The 19029-nt window shown below is 49.3% G+C and overlaps 1 protein-coding gene across 6 annotated transcripts; it reads right to left on the reverse strand.

Moving 5' to 3' along the window:
• Positions 1–177: 177 nt before the first annotated feature.
• On the reverse strand, positions 178–18314 carry KEL (Kell metallo-endopeptidase (Kell blood group)). 6 transcript variants are annotated; one of them, XM_042926897.1, is made up of 19 exons: positions 17810–18314; positions 17378–17540; positions 16923–17099; positions 15317–15441; positions 14951–14972; positions 14826–14874; positions 12900–13053; positions 12625–12813; positions 12234–12382; positions 11005–11134; positions 4984–5094; positions 3715–3813; positions 3401–3478; positions 2860–2960; positions 2563–2673; positions 2353–2420; positions 1971–2140; positions 1535–1630; positions 178–416 (listed from the first exon to the last, which is right to left on the reverse strand). In XM_042926897.1, exons 1-19 carry the CDS (start codon positions 17942–17944, stop codon positions 255–257), a joined length of 2289 nt encoding a protein of 762 aa, XP_042782831.1. In that variant the 5' UTR covers positions 17945–18314; the 3' UTR covers positions 178–254. The 6 variants fall into 6 exon arrangements, with proteins under 6 accessions (XP_042782831.1, XP_042782833.1, XP_042782832.1 ...); XM_042926899.1 differs by having other exon boundaries at positions 12900–12978; positions 17810–18313; XM_042926898.1 differs by having other exon boundaries at positions 12900–12962; positions 14826–14972.
• Between the last annotated feature and the right edge of the window lie 715 nt (positions 18315–19029).

A 19029-nucleotide genomic window follows, 5' to 3' on the forward strand; every position in this document is an offset into this window, starting at 1 on the left:
TGGCCCACTGACCTTTAGACCCATTGGTTTCTTCGCTTTTCTTGTGTCTACAGAATTCTCTTGGCATTGTCTCCTCTTATCTTCTCTGACTTCTAGGCATAGAACATATTAGGAAAGAGTCATTAATGGACAGTAAGAAGCCAAGTGCCAGCTTTTATTTTTGGAAGGGAAAGGGAAAGGAGATAGCGTCTGATTCCATGGATGGGGCAGGGAGGTGTTGTTACATCTAAGTTGGAGTCTCTGTGGTAGCCAGGTTACCAGAGCTGGCAGCGGCTGGAGGGGTTCATGAGGGCACCACGCGGACAGTGGAAGTGTCTGGCAAAGGCTTGCATGTTGCTGAGGGGCCCATGTACTCGAAGCATGGGAGGGCTGTGAGGATCCTGGGGTTCCCAGGTGCTGGGCTCCCTACACATCACCTGTGGAGAAAGAGAGGTCCACGCAGGGTAAGGAGAAGAGCAGAATAGTAGCGTCCATCAGGGTCAGGAGGACGAGGCAGACCTGGTGCCAATGTAGTGAGTAGGGACAGCAGACAGAGATGAGAGCAGAGATAGGGCCACACATTTGTATGTAACTTATTGTTTTATAAGTTTATTTATTTATTTTGAGAGAGAGAGAGAAAGAACGTGACAGGGGCAAAGAGAGAGATGGAGAGAGAGAATCTCAAGCAGGCTCCACACTGTCTAGTGCAGAGCCCGATGTGGGGCTCGAACTCACAAACTGCAAGATCATGACCTAAGCTGAAGTCTGATGCTTAACCAACTGAGCCACCCAGATGCCCCTGTAGGTCATTTATCTGGCAGGATGTGTGTGAGGGAGGGCATGGGCTGTGTAATCAGATCATTCGTAAGTGACGGAAAGGTGGGGAGGTGGGATTTATTGTAAAAACTCCGTGAGGGAGTCTTTTTTATTTTTATTTTTTAGAGAGGATGAGGGAGAGAGAGAGAGAGAGAGAGAGAGAGAGAGTGAGAGAGAGAGAGAGAGAGAGAGAGAGAATCTTAAGCAGGCTCTGCGCTGGGTCTCAATCTCATGACCCTGGGATCATGACCAGAGCTGAAATCAAGAGTCAGACACTCAACTGACTGAACCACCCAAGCACCCTGAGGGGTCTTTAAGTATACTGAGGAAATGGGGACAGTGTCTGTTGAGGGAGCATGTGGTACTCATGTGGGGACCTGGGGGGGGGGGGGGTGGTGAGGTCTCCAACAAGGAATATGGTCTATAGACAGTCTGTCGAAGGTTCATTTTTTAGGAGAAATGAAAGAAGAAAAAGTTGGGCTCATCTCAGAGAGGGATTTGGCAGTAGAATTTTTTTCTGTTTTTGAAGAGGGTGATGAGTTTGGTAGAAGAATTTATAGAAATATGAAAAGATGGTCCCAAGGAGCATGTATGAAAAGATGACAGCGGGGACATCTGTGGCAGAGGGTTGGGGCTGTTTGGGGGAAGGTGTTTCAGGGAGGCACCCCTCTTCAAGCATTGCCAATAAGGTACTTATCTGACATGGAGCGAGCTGCGGAGGGAGGTGGCCGCTGCCTACCTGGGCATAGCTTCGGAAGAAGAGCTGTAGAGGGCTGAGGTCCAGGTTGGGCAGGATAGTCTCTCCGTAGTACCTTAACAGCCTCCTGCTGTACGCCTGGATATGGGGGTGGGATGGCAAGTAACCCTTAGACTCTAGACCCATGGCCACTTAGAAGTCTGATGCCCCACCCACAATGCCGAAAACCAGTTCACGGCCCTTTTCCACAGACACACTGGTCTGAGCCAGGAAAAAAAATGTACTTGTGAGATCTATAGATAACCTAGAAAAGAGGGATCTGTGGGGTCAGAGGGGGATTCCCAAACTGCCATCTGCTCAGTGAGGGTGTGAAGGGCAGGAGGCTTTACAACTATGTTTGCACAAGGGATGGTAGAAGGAAAAACCAGTGAAGACAGAATGGCTCTCAATAGATCCTGGCCCTTGGGATTGGAGTTACCTGCAGTGCAATGGCCACCCCCCCGATGTCGGCGGCATTCTCCAGTAGTGTCCAAGAGCCATTGAAGGAGAGTCCGCTGGGTAACGGAATGGATTGGTAGTGGCGTTTCAGGCACAGCAGCGCCCCCTGTAGGGCATGGGTGTCACAGGCTGGGCAGCCCCCAGGGAGTACTGTTGAAAATGGGGCAAGGGAAAGAAATGGTGAGATATGGAGTAAGGATGAGGACCAGGGGGTACCACAGACTGGGCTAGCCCCCCAAAGCATTGCTAAAGATTCTTAACTGTGCCACCTGGAGCCCTCCCTTTCTCTTCCTTTGGCCTCGTTTAGGGCCTTCACCTGGATTCCCAATGGTCCCACCTCCCAATGGCCCACTGTTACCCACACAGCTGGGAGAAGATGTGCAGCAGCTCATGGGCCATAATGCTGCCAGCAGCGCCAAAGTTCACGGCTCTGGGAAGACAAAGGTTTATCTTACTCCGAGAGTCCTTCAAAGTTTTTGACCCCAGTTCGCCAACCATGAATCCTATACATCATAATGTCTGTCCATCGCCCTTGGGAAATCCCCTGCCCACCCTCATAGAACGGCCCCTACCTGGGGTAGCCAGGGTGGAAGAATGGAGGTTGGAGGAGTCCGGCTGGGAAGACCACCACATGGTCAGATATTGAATAGTAAGCACTGACCCCCCAGGTGGACACCTGCCACCTATGGGAAGAGCACGTATGAACACCAGCTCCGTCATGTATGGCCCTGCCCACCAGACATATGGGAGGCCCCACCCTCCCAATTACTGTCACTGTTCCTGTTCCCTCAGGCCCCCAGCTTTCTTTCCTGCTAATCTTGAATAGGCATTTCTGGGATGCAGTGTCTATGTCTCCCTTGCTCCTATACCTGTGCTGGGGGAAAGACTGCAAGAAGTTCTGGACAATTCTAGCTCGGAGAGATCGGACACAGCTCAGGAAGGACTGCAGGTAGCTGGGTCCAAGCTGTATCTGGGAGGAGGCAGGAGGTGACTCGGATACACAGAGACAAATACGGATGCACACTGATATACGCCGATGGGTACATCTGAACACAGACGGTAAGCCCCGACATACAGACATCCGCAGTACAGTAGAAAGCAGCACAATGACACCACGTCGACGCAGACAGGCTTCACACAAATCAGCGCACAGATAAACACACTCAGGCAAGTCCCAAGAATGTATGCATGCATGTGTGCACACACACTTATTGTGACCTGAAAAGGTTCCTTTCTTCTGCTGGCAAGACCCACAGTGTGGATATTCACCCATAAAACCCAGCCAACACCAGGGCAAGGAAGGAGTCAGTTAGGATAGCCCAGGGCAAACAGATTTTCTGCCATTTGGGCGAGTCAGAAGGTGAGGAGAAGCTGAGGACTAATGAGGAGCTGGCAAGGGCAGGGACCCACATCGTTGTATTCCTCCCTGGCCAGTGATGGCTTCAGGGCCCATTCTGGGCCCCCCATCTTCACCTGCAGTTGGGTGACCTGGGGAGAGACACAAAAGGTAGAAGAAACCTAACTACCCCAAGTCTATCGGAGGGAATTTCTTGTGTTCACTGCCCCGGTCCCACCTTTTATATTGTCACCAGGATGTATGTATGGCATACTGGTGTTTACATTGCCATGTGTTCTTGTGCCTTTGCATTGTCTTTCTGTCACTGTGATCTCTGGGCCCAAAACTCAATTCCACCCTTACTTCTGTCTCTCACTCCTGGACTTACCCTATCCTGGGCCTCTTTCCGGGTCTTCTCATCCATCCAGGGAACCCTCCTGAGGCGAGCGATGAGGGTGTCCTTGATTGCAGTGAATAGTTCCATGGCCTGTGTAGGGGCCCAGATAGAGACACAGGATCAGGGTCAGCCTTGGTCTGGGTTCCTGCCCCCTGGGCCTCTAGGAAGGGCCTTGGCCCCAGGGAGCTACCAGAGAAGGGGGAAGAACTCCAAAGAGAAAGCAAAAAGTAATATTTACTAGGTGACTGGAAACCCAGGGCACAGAGATCTGTGGAGACAGAAAGGAGGTACCAAGAACATAAAGGGAAGGTGGGAGCTGGTCAGTCCTGAGGGTCGATAGGGGAGATAGTTCCTTTCTGTGGGAAGATCTCAGCCTGCCAGGGGAGGGAGATGCTGTCCTTACCCTTGGTCAACAATCCACTCAGAAAGCAAAGGAAGAGGACCATCATTCCCTTCTCTGTTCTTGAGAGCCCTTGTCCTCACACTCTTTTTATTAAGGCATGCATTTCCTCTCTCCATCTTTCTGGGCTCTTCAGCTTTCCAACAAGCTCAAGTTTTCCCAGCTTCACAACTGATTGTGTAGTTACTGCTTTCCCAGCCGTCTACCATCTTGTTTGTATCCTTTCTTGATAGAGGAAAATGGATGACAATATTTGAAGCCTGAATTCAAATCCTGACTCTACTTTTTGGTAGTTGTGTGACCTTGGACAAGTTATCTAACCTCTCTGTGCTTCAGTTCTCTCTTCTCTAACATTAGGATAATACTAGCAATTAAAGTAGTTCATGCCAAGTGCTAACAAGAGTGTTAGCCACATAGTAGGCACGCAAAGACTACTCAGTACTCATTTACTTGCACTTCTTAAGATGATATCATTCCATTCTCATACCATTTCCTGTGTTGTTAAAAAATCATAGATAAACAGGGAGTAGCCATAGAGGCCACGGAGTTCAATTTTCTCATTTTATGGTTGAAGAAGCATAAGAGCAGGGAAGTTGGGAAACTTATCCAAATTCGTGCATGTTGTATACACTTGTGTCTCATAGCAAAACTAGGCAAACCCTAGGGACACAGCATGGCCTGGCCTCCTTTGGCATCCCTCACATAGTTCACTCTTTCTCTCTGTGACTGGCTGACACCCCCACCCCCCACCACCCCCAACCATGCAGACCATCAAGAAGGGCACAGTGAATAGAATTAGGAGAGAATGGTTGGGTGGGAAGGGGTAGAGAGACATGGGCTGGGGAAGAGCCCTCACATACAGCACTTTGGGTTTTCGGACTGAAGGCCTCATGAATAAACAAGGCTGCCAGGGTAGGCTCGAAGAAGGCTCCTGTCTCCTCTACGCACTTCATCCATCGAGGGCTGGTGGGCTGCAGAGACAAAGCTCGAATGAATGGCTCCTGTCAAGGGTTCTTTCTCATCCATCTCTCCAGGTCAATCTTGTCTAGATCTTGACCCCCAGAGGATGCTCTCTTTCCTGGTCTTTCTGGGTTTGTCCCACTTTACTTCATTTTCCCTTTTGGTGATACACATGAGCTATTGCTGCTTGGTAAAAAGGGGTTTATGTCCTCCAGGATTAGTCTCGTGAGCCTGGATTGGGCAAATCATCCTTATTTATTGACTATTGAATTGAAAGCAAGTCCTCTCTGAGGTATTCTTCTGGAGAACAGAAAGGCTCCTGGATAGGAGAGGACTACATACCAAACCTCTTACCATAGAAGGTCTGTTGGCCACTCCATCCCCACCCGCCACATGCACCACACTGGTAGCCCAGCCAAGGCAGCCACCCTTCCATGTTTCTTTATCTAAAATGGAAACTGGAGAAGGTAATTCTGCTCTTCTTTTCTGCCCCTCTCCCTGCCTCTCCAAATGGTTACCATGGATCATATGATAGGACCTTGTCTTATAAAGAAGAAAACTGTCAGAGTGAAAATGGGTTTTAGACCCCATACTGTTTGGTAGGAGAAGGGGGCAAAAGAAAAGACTAAACATGAATTCAGAGACCTAAGAAACTTTGGATCAAATCAGGGAAAATAGGATGAGATGAGGGACATTATCAACTTCAAAGGCAGAAAGATGGTTAGACAAAAACTCAGTAGAGTCTTGGGCAACTGGGGTGTTTTTAGCACAGGGACAGAAAAAATAAGCAACATAAGAGAGAGATGCTCGGTGGAGGGCGGCGGGGGGGATGTTTGTGGTGGGCTTGGATGGCTTTGAGGAGCTGACCATGAAGGGGGCCCAGAGATGACACAAGACAAACAGAGAAACATGCCCAAGGGGCTTAGGGTGAGAGCACCAGCCTGGGGGAGAGCTGAGCTGGGACTTTGAAAACACAGCTAACATGCCAGTTTGGGTTAAGTGGGATGAAGTCACAAGACTCCATTCCTGTAACTTATTTACTTTTCGCAGATCTCCTCACAGGGAAGATTGTTAGGCTGCTACCATGCTTTCTGGTGCCAAAATTAGAGAGAGAGTTTGTGGGGCTTCCCACAAGAGAGGAAACAGAAACGGAAGACCAGTATTGTCACGGAAGAAGGAGCTCCTGGGCCTCTGCCTGTTAGGACATTTACCATTTTGGAGGCTGCTCCAGACCTGGTTGCCCACATTTTTTGTTCTTGTCCCCTTACTGTGAGGTCTGTTAAGGACTTCTCCTCTTGTGAGGATAAGGAGCCAGATGCTTTCTATAGTGTATTAGTGGCAGCTCTAAAACACAACTGTGAAAAGCAAAGATGAAGTGAAAGGAAACATGGATCTGATACCCATGACTGGGTCAAGGGCAGGATCTGTGGGCCACCTTCAGTGTCTGTCCATCTCCCACAGCCCTCCTGACAAAGGGCTTGGATTGGAGACTGCCTTTCATCAGGCTGTTGGTGTGGGAGGTAGGCTCTACTGCTGGAGCAGCAGCAAACGCATCAACCTTCAGCTTGGTAGTGTGATCTACCTGCCCTTTTCACAACTCCTGGTTCTTGAGCTGTTTCCTGATCCCTTCTGCTAATGCCCACCCATTTCTCCAAAAGCTTTTGCCTCTTCCATGCCTGTGCCCATAGCTTGGGCCACAGCAGACTCTGACCTGGTTCCTGGAGAACACAGATGCCACCTCAGACTACCCATTGCTAACTCCTGTGAAACTCTGAGATTCTTTTCATCACTGTTGTGCTGGGTCACATCTCCCATGAGCAGGAAAATGACTTCCAGAATCTCTAAATAAATGTCGGTCTCAGGGATGGAGGTTGACAGGTTAAATATTCATCTACTGGGGGTTATGAGTATCCACGCTGTCTCTCAAGACATGGAATGACACAGCATACCATATGTATTAAAAATATATGAGACAAAGAGAAATATAGGGAACAATCATTGCCATAATATAAAAAAATGAAAGAAATACTTCAGATCCAAGATATTGACATCCAGTAGATTAATTTTAGGGAACAAAAGAAAAGTTGCAGATATAAGCTTAGAACCATAAGTAATAACACTTTAAGAAATAACGGAAATCAGAAAAAATTCCAGGAGTCTGGAGGAAACAAAAATTTTCTTAAGTTGCCATAGAGGGAAAGAGATTTTGGAGATTACAGGCCAGCCAGGAATCCTTAATGCTAATTTCTAAAGGAAATTCTAGAATGAGTCATTGGACTGATCATTTTTGAATACTTGGAAAATAGTATGTAACTACTAAGGGATTTCTGGGGATCACTGAGGACAAATAATGCCAAAATAATAACAATTTTTCTGGTTCAAAGCTTCATCAAACCAGGATAACCTAAGAGAGCCAGAGTTATGAACTCAGGTAGGGGCCATGTGGTGATGTAACTGAGAAGCAGCCAGCATCAGGCCCATGGGGCATGGAGGGGCCAGGGCGATGGGTACAGCACAGCCGGGCTGAAGAGAGCTGCACCACTCAGCCCCAGTCACTCGTGACCCCTGGAGAAGCCTAGTCTGGTGCTGCTCAAGCTTCCCATGTACCACACACACACACACACACACACACACACACACACACAAATGCTGGAAATGTGACTATTAACACACCATCTCCTAATTTTTGACTTCTGGTGATTAACTAAAAGTTTGTAAAAAGCTTTAAGGCCAAGAAAACACATGTATTGGCCAGATTCATCCTCAAGGAGCTACCAAATACTACCTCTGAACAGAGAATTCAGCATTTACCAAATGTGGGTTATTAACTTACACCCCTGCACTTCAGCTACTCGAACTGTCACCATGAGAGTACTACCTGTTCTACCTCCCTGGCAGCACCGCTCAGGAGATCAGGTGAAGCAACACATCAAAATCATTCTGTAAATCTTAATGTACTCCCTCACTGTGTTGGCACTGGTTTCATGGAGGCTTTTGGTAAAACCGCAAATTGAGTCCTTGTGAATTAGATGGAGAACTCTGTGTTGGAAGATAGTGTAATTTGTGTGGCTTCATAACTGGCTGAACCATAAAGAAACATTAGTGATTAATGACTCCAAGTCTGCATGAGCTTGCCTGACCCACTCGTACACCCTCCCCACCTAGCACGCCATGTCTCTGGAGTGTTTCTCCATAACACTAATCACGCCCTAATATATTTTATTTACTTAGTTTATTGTCTTCCTTCCTTCATCAGTGCATAAGTGTCTGAGGGCAGGGACCTCTGTCTTTTGTTCATGTGGTGGTCTGAGCTGATAGCTCAGAACCCAACTCAGGGCTCAAACCCACGGACCACAAGATCAAGACCTGGGCCAAAGTCAGACACTCAACTGACTGAGCCACCCAGACACCCCACCAGAAAAACCTTTAAACTCTCTAGGCAACTGCCTCTGTCCCACCTCCTGCATGGAGATCCACCACTGCCATTCAAACCCTCCCTCATGTGTCCCTCTTGGGAACTCTGAGCATTTGTTGTGTGAGCCAGAGTCTTTGGGGAACGCAGCTACACCCATTCATTCACTCCACATGCAGCTGCTGTTGTGCTACAAGGACAGGGCTGGGTGGTTGCAACACAGACTGTAATGGGCCACAAAACCAAAAGTATTTACTATCTTGACCTTTGTAGAAAGAATTCTCAAACTCATTTTCTGTTTTCCTACCCACTCATTCCTCAATCCTGCATAGTATGTGATTAACAACATGTCCTCATGAGCAGGAGTGATCTGTTTTGAAACCTGTTCCTTCACTTATGAGCTGTGTGGTCTGGGGAAAGTCACTTGCCCTTTCTAAGGACCTCGGAGTGTTTCTGGAGAATTAAATAAAATCATCCACGTTAAAGTGTTCCATGCAGTGCCTGATACACAGTAACCCTCATATCAACTGTTATTCTATTTGTTGGTAGAACTTGACTCAATTTTCAAGCCCAAGGACAACTATAAATCCTAATGGGTATAATGAGGATGGACATAATAGATATAACAGATGTATAGAAGTATACAAAAGATGGCAGCTTCAGCAATTTATAAGACTTTCCTGTCCTTTAAATGTGATTTCAATATTAGCCCATTTACGTCCTTCAAGAAGTGCCATCAGACCATGGTTCTGGGATTGACAGGAAGCTATTGGTTGACAGGGATTTTGTAGCAATGTTAACTAAGAGGAGCTGGAGCCCTGTCAGCCTCATCCGTGTCAAGAGAAAGGCTGGGCAGAAGCTTCTTGGGCACTTACCAACCTGAGAAAAGTCCCAAAAAGGAGTGTTTTACTGTTGTTTTGTTTGTTTGTTTGTTTGTTTCTTAGCCAAAGGATTAAGCACACAGACCCTGGAGCCAGACTGCCAGAATTCAAATCCTAGATCTACCAACTTACTAGGTGTAATACCTTGAGCAAGTTCCTTAGCTTTTGTGCCTCAATTTCCCTGTCACAAAACAGGAATAAAATGATGTGCCTGCCTCACGGGATTCTTCTGAGGATTAATTCAGTTCATATCTATCTAAAGGGTTTAGAAAAATGTCTCACTCCTGGAGCATCTGGATGGCTTAGTCAGTTAAGCATCTGACTCTGGATTTTGTCTCTGGTCATGATCTCATGGGTCGTGAGTTCGAGCCCCAGTGAGTTCAAGCCCCATGTCAGGCTCTTCACTGACAGCAAGGAGCCTGCTTGGAATTCTCTCTCTCCCTCTCTCTTTGCCCCTCCCCCCCAAATAAATAAATAAACATTAAAAAAAGAACTTTGGGGTGCCTGGGTCGGTTAAGTTTCCCATTCTTGGTTTTGGCTCAGGTCATGATCTCACGGTTCATGAGTTCAAGCCCTGTGTCAGGCTCTGTGCTGGCAGTGCAGAGCTTGCTTGGGTTTCTCTCTCCCTTCCTCCCTCCCTCACTCTCTGCCCCTCCCCTCCTCATGCTCTCTCTTTATCTCTCTCAAAATAAATAAATAAATTTTTTAAATCATTAAAAAATTTGATTTAATTTAATTTGAAAAGGAACCTATTAAAAAAAAGAAAGATGTCTCACTCCTGATACTCAATAACTACATGCCAGTCCCTGTGCACCCATTTACCCTCTTTGAATTCCACGGGTATTTCAAGTTGTCAAAGCAGTGAGTTTCTCCAAGACACAGAAATGGTCCACAAATTATGAAGGAAAAAAAAACCCGTGCTTTTCAAGACTACACTGAGGCCTGTACTCAGGTTGGAACATATCTAACGTTCTGGATACCTTCACTTGCATCTGGATGTGTCCGACCTAGGATTTCAAAGTTCTTGGTAAAGGAGTGTCTCCACATCTTATGCAACACAGGAGACTTTGGTTAGTGTGTTTGGCACAGAACTACCACCTCAGATATATCAGGCTCTGCACTGTGAAGCCCATGCTATGACCCCACAGATCCCACTGGATGTCAGAGATGAACTCTTTGGGAAGCACCCTTGAACATCAAACACTGGAAGCACCTAAACAGAGGAGAGGCCACTTGCTGGTCATGTCTTGCATCCCAACGAATCCCAAGCTTTAAGTCCACGTCCTTAAATCACAGAGTTCTGGATAACTAACTAGGCAAATAGTTTAAAGGTCATTGAAAGGAAAAGCAATTGCTGATAATTTTAAAGTTTTATATTTAAACTTTAATATTCAGCAAAAGGCTGTAAAAGTAGCCAGATGTGTGCCAAAAGTTCTGGTACCTGGCATGTCAGTTCTCAACATAAGCACTGTATGCACAGCCTGTCTGCTTCTATGGAAAATCCAGACATTGAATGGCATCTGCCCCCATGCCGTCTCCATGGGAGAGATACACCAACAATTATCCCTCAAAATGACAGATGCTCCATTAGCCCCCAATCTGGGAAAATTCCTCCCTTCTCTCCTCACCATGGGTGGTCGTTGGGTCAGCTCCCGCAGTTTCTGGATCAGTGATCTGCGTGCCTCCTGGAACTTACTGTCCAGGGCTGGAGAGAGGGTCCCCACCAGCCCCAAGATCATGTGGCTCTGCAGAAAGTCTCTGTGGAGGGAAAAGAGACCCACACATACACTCAGGGCTCTCGAGGTGCCTCAAGAACAGCCTCCCCTTGTGTAGTCACCTGGTACTCCTGAAGGAAGCCCCTTCTCTTCTGTATCTATAGAAAATAGTGGCTTGACCTTTGAACAAGTCAAGAAGAGCTTTTCTTGGTGTGAGTTGGAAAATGGTCATAGAAGGAACTAGATGCAGAAGTGACTTCTCAAATTGCAGGGAGTGAAGCGTCTGGGCTAGATGAAGACTAGACTTAAAAAATGTAACAAAACAGATTCATCTACTTCCCCAACCAAGAAATCTCAGCTCACCTTAAGATGTATCTTCTAAGCACAGCAAAGCTGGGACCTGAGACCTTCCTCTGCCCTGCTGTCAACTCTCTCCAGGTCTGATTTATAGCTTTACATAAACCTGCTCACACCCACAAGAATGGTCCTTCACTTCCTTAAAAAGAATCTCTAGATGTTGCTGCCACTGAGGTACTATGAAGAAGGGCCCTGAGCCCAAGTCCCTGGAAGGAAGCCCCTGTCTTCAGGCAGTGGCCATGTAGTTACTGGGGATGGCAGACAGCCCAACAGAGTCTCACATGCAAGGGCCTCTGGATCCTCTCACAGCTGAGAAATGGCCTCTCCCCCAGCCCTCCCCCAAGAGAACCCCCAGCTTTCACCACCTCCATCCACTGGCCCCATGGGCCTCCACCTCCTACCTCTACCTCCTAGCTGCTGATAAGACATGCATGCCTGAGCTGTCCCTAGTGACTGGCCTTCCAGCATCTCCTATAGCTTAGAGGCTCTTCAAAGACTGGGTTCTACTCCCAGCAAACCCAGGTGCTGGGCACATGAATGCCTCACTTCATGTGTGTTTTCCCTTCCCTGTGCCCCTCAAGCCTCTCATGCTTCCTGTTGCCTCAATTTTCTCTTGGGCCATTCACCCCAACACTTCTCTGCTCTCACATATCCGTGGATCCCTTCCATCTTCCTGGGAAGACCTTACCAGCATGCAGTTTCCACAATCTCCTTTGTCCCTGAGGCCTCCAGGTCCTCGGACTCTTCATCGCCCTCATACTCCCCCAGTCCCACCTGAAGCAAACCTGTATTTCAACAGCTGCTCTTCCACCAGCTGAGACATGTTTTTCAAATACTCCAGGTCATGGACTACGAGGAGCTGGGAGGGTCTCAGGGACATTGGCGTGAATGTCGCTTGCAAGCAGGACAACCAGTCGATGGCAGGGGCCATTTCCTTAGAGGAGGGACACAAGGCTGAGGGGGACAGAAAAGGAGGAGAGGAGGCAGGAGAGGGGGGTCCTCTCCCTCAGGGTTTGAGAGGGGGTGGGGAAGGGGATGGTTGGGGAAAGGGATGGGCCTGGGAAAGTTAGGGATGGAAAGGAATTAAGGAATGAGGAGAAAGGATTTCAGGAGATCCAGAAAGTTTAGGAGAGAAACCCTCCTGCCCATCCTCCTCCAGTCCCTGGTTCAAGGCACCTGCAGTTGGTCAATAGTGACCAGCTGGAAGAGCTTCTTCTGTGCCTGCTGCTCCTCCAGGGGCCTCAGAAACTGAAACAGCTGTGAGGTAATGGAGATGGACAGGAAGGCATGTTGTTGCACCTTGTCTGGGTCTCCTCCTAGCAAGGCTCCCAGCCGACTCAGATAAGCCAGGTATTCCCGCACAATCTGGGGGAGGGGCAACATCAGTCACAGCCACCAGAGGCTGAGCATCAGAGATCAGGGCCTGACCTTTGTCCATGGAGGCATCTTACCTGAGCATAGATCTTCTGTTCCTGCTCTTGCTTGAGGGGAAGATCAAACTCTGGCTGGTCTATCTGGACACAAGAGATACTGGAGAGAAGTAGGGAGCGTGGAGGGAGGAGAGGACAGGTGTGGGAGGATGGGGAAGGTGCTACAGGAGACAGCCTCAGGACACAGAGAAGGTGTGAGAGAGGACAGCAAGAGAGGGAGGGATTGGGGTCGGGGGCAAGGGGGGAAAGGATACTCTTTATATTATACAGACATGGAAAATGTGAGGACAGGGCGGTGCTTCAACCAGTTTTGGGGTGTTTGTCAAGGGAGAAGCCCACTAATCCATGTCCTGAAGGGGGCCAGCCCCTGTGCTGGGTCCAAGTCCAGGGTTAAGGGAGGGGGAAACCATCTCAGGTGCAAAATTTAAGAGGTACTGAAAACAGTAATGAAGATCAATGTCTTAACCGATATTTTTCAAATAAAAATCAAAGCTAAAATCCATGCTGACTAAAATAGCAAAACTTTGTTCATCACAGATTTTTTTTTCTGAAAATCTAGACTGTATCTTTTATCCATTTTGAAGAAAAATTATAGATTTTTTTTTAAGTCTGCAATAAAATTTTAGTAATTTTTTAGTAATTTTTTTAGTAAAATTTTTAGGAATAATGAGGCCCAACTTCATGTCTTCAGCCTTACTCTTCTCTTATCTCCCACTGCACCTCACCCCTACCCCAAATCCTCTGTTCAATAAACCAGCCTTCTCATTGACCCCACAGAAGAGTCATACCATTCCAGCCTTAGCTCAGGACTTTCCCGAAGTCCTTTTCATGCCCTTAACTTCACCTTCACCTGTGTGATTCAACCATGTTTCAAGGCTCAGCTCACGTTCTCCCCTCTCTGAGCCATTCCTTAACTATTTCAGATCTTAGGTACTCCCTAAAGACCACATCCGAAGCTCCTGAACATACCCTTTAGAGCATCTCATACTGATTAACAGCTTTTCTTGTATATTCATCCCCATATAATTTTGTGGAATTTTTGAGGGCAGGGGCCAAATAGATGGCATTGCATTATCTACAACAATACCGATGCCTTCAACATTTATATTTATTTACTTGCTCAACAAACATCTTCCATGGGCCTCTAGATGCCTGGCCCTGTGCTAGGTCCTGAGGAACAGAGGTGAGTAAGGTATGGTCCTATTCTTAAGGGGCTCACAGTCTTTAACACGGTCTTCAATGATGAGAGCTTGGGAAGCTGGGAGGACAGAGGGGTCTACCTAACACATAGCTAGGGTGTCAGTGAAGAATTCCTGGAAGAGATAATAATCAAACCCCAAATTTGAAAAACATGTAAGAGTTTTCCAGGCTGAGTGTGGGAATAGCGTTGGGGAGTAGTGTTGCAAGCAAAGAGAAACGTGGATGAAAAGCACTGAGGAATATTCTTGAAGCTAGAAGTGACAGAGCATGGCTTGAGGTTTAAGGGGGAAAGGGATGTGGCAGGAGATAAAGCTGGAGACTAGGGGGTTAAGAACTAGATCCTGACGACCTGGACCTGGCGAGGTCACTGGAGGCATTTAGACAGAGACAATAGCATAATTAGCTCTCGGTTTAGAAAGGTCCCTCCAGCAAAACTCAAGAGTGATAAGAGGAGGACAATACTGGAGATGAGGGGTCTAATTAAAAGGCTGTTGGGGGGGGGGTGATCCAGATAAGCAGTCAGGAAGATAGGAACTAGTTCAATCTTTACAGGACTGGCTCTCCTGCTCCCTTCTCTGATCTCACCTAGTATCCCTGACTGTCACATTGATAATTTTCCCTCAAGATAAATATCTTATCTATGTTGCCCATTTGTCCTATCTGTCCAGTCCGCAACCTTCCTCTAGGAGATGCTAAGCTAGAAGTTGAGGCAGGCCCGGTCCTGCTGTGTGCTGGTGCGCCCCTCACCTGAATGACTGGCGTGTGTGGAAGGGTAGGATGAGGTCGCAGGTAGGCTCTGAAGAATGGGAAATAACCATACTGACTCATCAGAAGGCTCAGGGTTCGGTTAAAGTCTAAGGAAGTCCAATTACCGGAGATTCGCCAGCCTCCAAGCTGGGGAGCAGAGAGACAGGGCTCAGCAGTGGGGGGTGGCCTGGGAGACCTGTCCCCCCCCCCACCCCTCCCCTTCCTGAGCCAGCTGCCACTTCCTGACTGCTACTCTGGGTGCTCGGAGCCCTCCAGGGCTGGCTCCATCTCTATCCTTCTTTCTCTGCCCTCACCCAGGGTCCTCATGCTTCCAGAGGGTACTGCCATTTCCATCTCCCTCCTGGAACTTGGAGATGCCTAGGAAAGAGACACCCCCCTCCCTTTCTAGAAAAAAAGGGGGAAAGGCAGCCCTGAGCATGCATGGGTCCCACGTGTTATGTATCTAGAAACCTTACTGCCCTGGGTCTCACCTCCTCAATGACTTGTCTGAGGGGGGCAGCCCCTTCAGCTTCGATGGCACCTGTGTCCACACAGGAGCTGTAGAACTGGAAAGCTTTGTCCTCCCCAGTGCCCAGGTGCCGGGAACCTGGCTCTTCTAGAAAGGAAGCATAGGAGAATTAGAGGAGAAAAGCCAAGCAGGGAAGGTGGGACAGAAGGGGAAGACTCCCAGGGAAATGGAAAGAAGGGGGGAAATACGGGGTTGAGGACAGGTCAGAAGGTGGGAGGGCTGGGTCAGCTCGATGGGAGAGTGAGGGCAGGGAGGAAGACAGAGGGGAACAAAGGAGACACGAAAGAGAAATGGGGAGGAAAAGACACGGGAGAAAAGGAAGAGATGGGAGCACCTACCAACACCTATGGGTCCAAATGGAAGGCAGGACGGAGATGAGTAAAGAAATTAGAAACATTTGGCAAACCAGAGAACTTTGGGGGGCCAGAGACAGGAAAACTCATCCAGACAGGTTTAGCAAGAAGAAACAAGGTCCAGACCCTGGCTGGTGACCCAGGAAACACACACACACACACACACACACACACACACACACACACACAGCAGTAACCCGCATGCCTGTGCATTGCAATCACCTACCCTGTGGCACCTCCCACCCACTCAGTCACCATACCTTTCACTCTGTAGTGAGCAACAGTTTTTATCCTAAACGTACATTTTCTTTTCATATCTTGGCCTTAACTGGAAGCATGGCCCCTCCAGAGAATACCTGCCTGCAGTTCTTTTGTCCATCAAAAAGAGGGCAGAGGGATACATTCACTCCTCCCAAATTCCAGTGAATCCCATCACACGTCCTGGGCTCCCTTACACTGGAAATGTGTGCCTATCATACCTGTTCTTGTTCCCTTTCCTCACACCCTCACACCATCCTCCAACTTCCTGGGGCCCGCTTCCAACCTCCCAGATGGCCTCGGTTGCTCCCTCAGAGATGAACTCAATTCTTCGGTCTTCTGCACAGTCACTGCCTACAGGCGACTTCTGCGCCCCCAGGGCTTTAGGTTGGTCCTCTCCTCTTCCGGCAAGCCCTCTGTGGCTGGATCCATTCCCTGGCACACAGCCAGATGCCTCCCCTTCTCACCGCGTGGCCACGTCCTCCCAGCCAGCCCCAGCACCCCACTTCTTCCCCTAGAGCTTGCACACCAGCGTCTGAGGGAGGGGGTGGGGAAGTGACTGCAGGGAGAGGCTAACAGTGACCCCAGAGATAGCAGACAGGTGGGGCTGGGGGCAACCGACACACCTGGACTTTAGTGCAGCAGGTGCTGAGGGCCACTGGCATGGGAGGTCCCAGGCGCGGGAGAGAAATGGAAGATTTAGGCGCAGCAACAGAGAAGGGGCAGATCGGTGAAATGTGGGGGGCTTGAAGAGAGGACAGTAGTCGTGGGCAAGTGGCAAAGGAAAGATGAAAACAGGGACAGAGAGGAGAAGGGAGGAGGTACTGAGGTGGTAGCTACTGAGACGGAGCAGCAAACCAGCAGCTGTGCCACAAACCACACAGGTTTGGGACAGCAAGATAGTTATAGGCTCAGGGCCACCCACTTGCAGAGACGCTTCCACCCAGCGAGCCTCACCCAGTATTTTCCGAAGTCTCCTCTTGTTCTCCTCTGCAAGAGCCTGAAAAGAGCTCTTGGTGCCTTTGGCGTCTCCACAGGCAAAGCTGAAGAAGTCGGTGCAGGGGGCCACACTGGTGTTCCCAGAGGCCAGGTAATGAGCCTGAAGATCATGACACTCGGGCGTCCTGCAGGGCCCTGCCAGGTGGGGGGGGGGGGGAGCTCAGAGCTGGGAGAGGGAGAAAGAAATGGCCAGGGGTCCCCCGAGGTGCTGGGCAAAGGACAGCCTGGTGGGGAAAAGGGAAGGGCCCCCCAGGAGAAGGACAGGGCCTGACCGAGCCCAGCGGGGCCAGATTGGGAGGGAGAGGGCGAGAGGGTGAGGCAGGAGGGGAGGTGAACGAGTCAGTGGGCACAAAGCCACAGAGGCCCTGATGAGGAGGGCTGGCTCGGTTGGGGGATTCCAGGATTGTGCTCACTAGGGCCACAGCTCCTGAAGATGTAGACCAAAAGCACAGAAGAACCAAGGAGCAGACTGAAAAGCAGGCCAGCCACTAGCACCCGCCGGACCATGAACCCCACCGTTATGTGGCGTTCCTGGGGCCACTCTACTTGAGATACTGGAGATCGCTGTGCAGGGAACTAGGAAGTGGAAAGCCACAAGAGAGAGGGGGTTGGCAGAGAGGGGTGGGGGAGAGAGGGAGAGAGGGGAAAGAAAAAGTTAGTGCCAGGGCCCCCTCGTAGAGAGATGATTCTCCTCATTCTCCCTAAACCCAACCTGTTTCGGACCCCTGGGAGATGCACAAACATGCTAAGGACCAGGCAGACTGTGAGGGGTGAGAGTCTGTGGGGTGTTAGAGCTGGAAGGGAGGTCACACGTCTGCCCCGCAAAGGTCAGGGACCGCACTTACCTCCTGCCTTAAGAAAGGCCCCCTTCCCCATGCCCGGCTCATTCCCCCCGGCCGGGTTCTTCCCCACTCTTGTCTCCACCCTCTTGAACTGAGGAGGAGAGAAGGGAGAGAAGCTGGGTCAGGAAGGGGGTGCATTAAAGAGAGTTATATCAGGTCTATCAGGTGGCTTTGACACTTCCCTTCACGCGCCTGCTATCATCCCAGGGCAGTGTTCCTAGACTGGCTTCAGAACGGCCCCTCCCCTGGATGCACCCCGACTTTTCTCCCCCTCCTGACACCTCCCTTTCCTTTCCCGTTTCTGCTCTCCAAGCCTCACATTTCCTCCTCTCCCATGGGGCAGGGCACTCACACACAGTGGCCATCCACCCCCACCCTAGTCACCTGACCCCAGAGGGAACAGTTTTCTCTAGGGGACTTGCCGTCTGTCAGTCCTCTCTGGCTCCCAGAATCCTTCCTGGTTCTGCTCTAGGTGCTGAATCTGAGAAGTGGGGTTGAGGAAATGGCCTCCCTCCTACCGCCCCCCCCCCAGTTCCTCTGTACTGGAGAAGGGGAACTTCTGCCACTTGACCCTCCTGTCCCCATATACCCATGCTATTGGCCTCTGGGTGGAGTCTGTTTATCAGTCCAGAGACACCCAGACCTCTCCTCCTCCTTTATCTCAGACTCTCAGGGGAGGCAAAGGGAGGGAGTCTTCACTTCTCAAGTAATTTTGCCCTTGGGTGGCTCTTCTTGTCCTGCTTTGTGCCTTTGCTCATGGAGTTTCTTTATTTCTGGAATATTCTTTCTTCCCTTCTTTCTTCTCTGATTGAAATCTTCCGGATCCTTCGATTCTCAGGTAAATGCCACCTTCCCCCAGGAGCTCTCACAGCTCGGAGTCCATTCCCCCTGCTCCTGGGAATGCTCGATGGCTCTCAGGGTGTCATAACCCTGCTGTTTGCAGGCAGAGCAGAGCAGCGCAAAGAAAATCCAACAAACCAGGAGACCCAGATGAGCTAATTATTAGCCCTGTGATAATACATAAGCCATTTAAACTCAGGCAGGTAAGAAAGTTTCATCATCTAGAAAATGAGTCTAATGTTTGCCTTGCCCCTGCCCTGGGGTCTGATACCTTCTACAAAAGAAGGAGGCATTACCATGCCTTTCATTCAGCACTCTCTTCCACGGGCATCTTCACCTCCCTAGTGATGGCAAATCTTTAGTGGCCGGGACAGTGTCCCTTT

This window comes from Panthera leo, chromosome A2, assembly GCF_018350215.1.
Source record: "Panthera leo isolate Ple1 chromosome A2, P.leo_Ple1_pat1.1, whole genome shotgun sequence".
NCBI lineage: Eukaryota > Metazoa > Chordata > Mammalia > Carnivora > Felidae > Panthera > Panthera leo.

What these genes read in the sequence shown, in the direction of transcription:
- KEL (XM_042926897.1), bottom strand. Translation starts at nt 17,944, where the DNA reads ATGCACCCCCTTCCTGACCCAGCTTCTCTCCCTTCTCTCCTCCTCAGT. An exon ending in AACAGAAGATCTATGCTCAG is followed by an intron (nt 12,814 to 12,899) that starts GTAAGATGCCTC and finishes CCCCTCCCCCAG; the next exon opens with ATTGTGCGGGAATACCTGGC. An exon ending in GAGCAGCTGTTGAAATACAG is followed by an intron (nt 11,135 to 12,233) that starts GTTTGCTTCAGG and finishes TTCCCTCCACAG; the next exon opens with AGACTTTCTGCAGAGCCACA.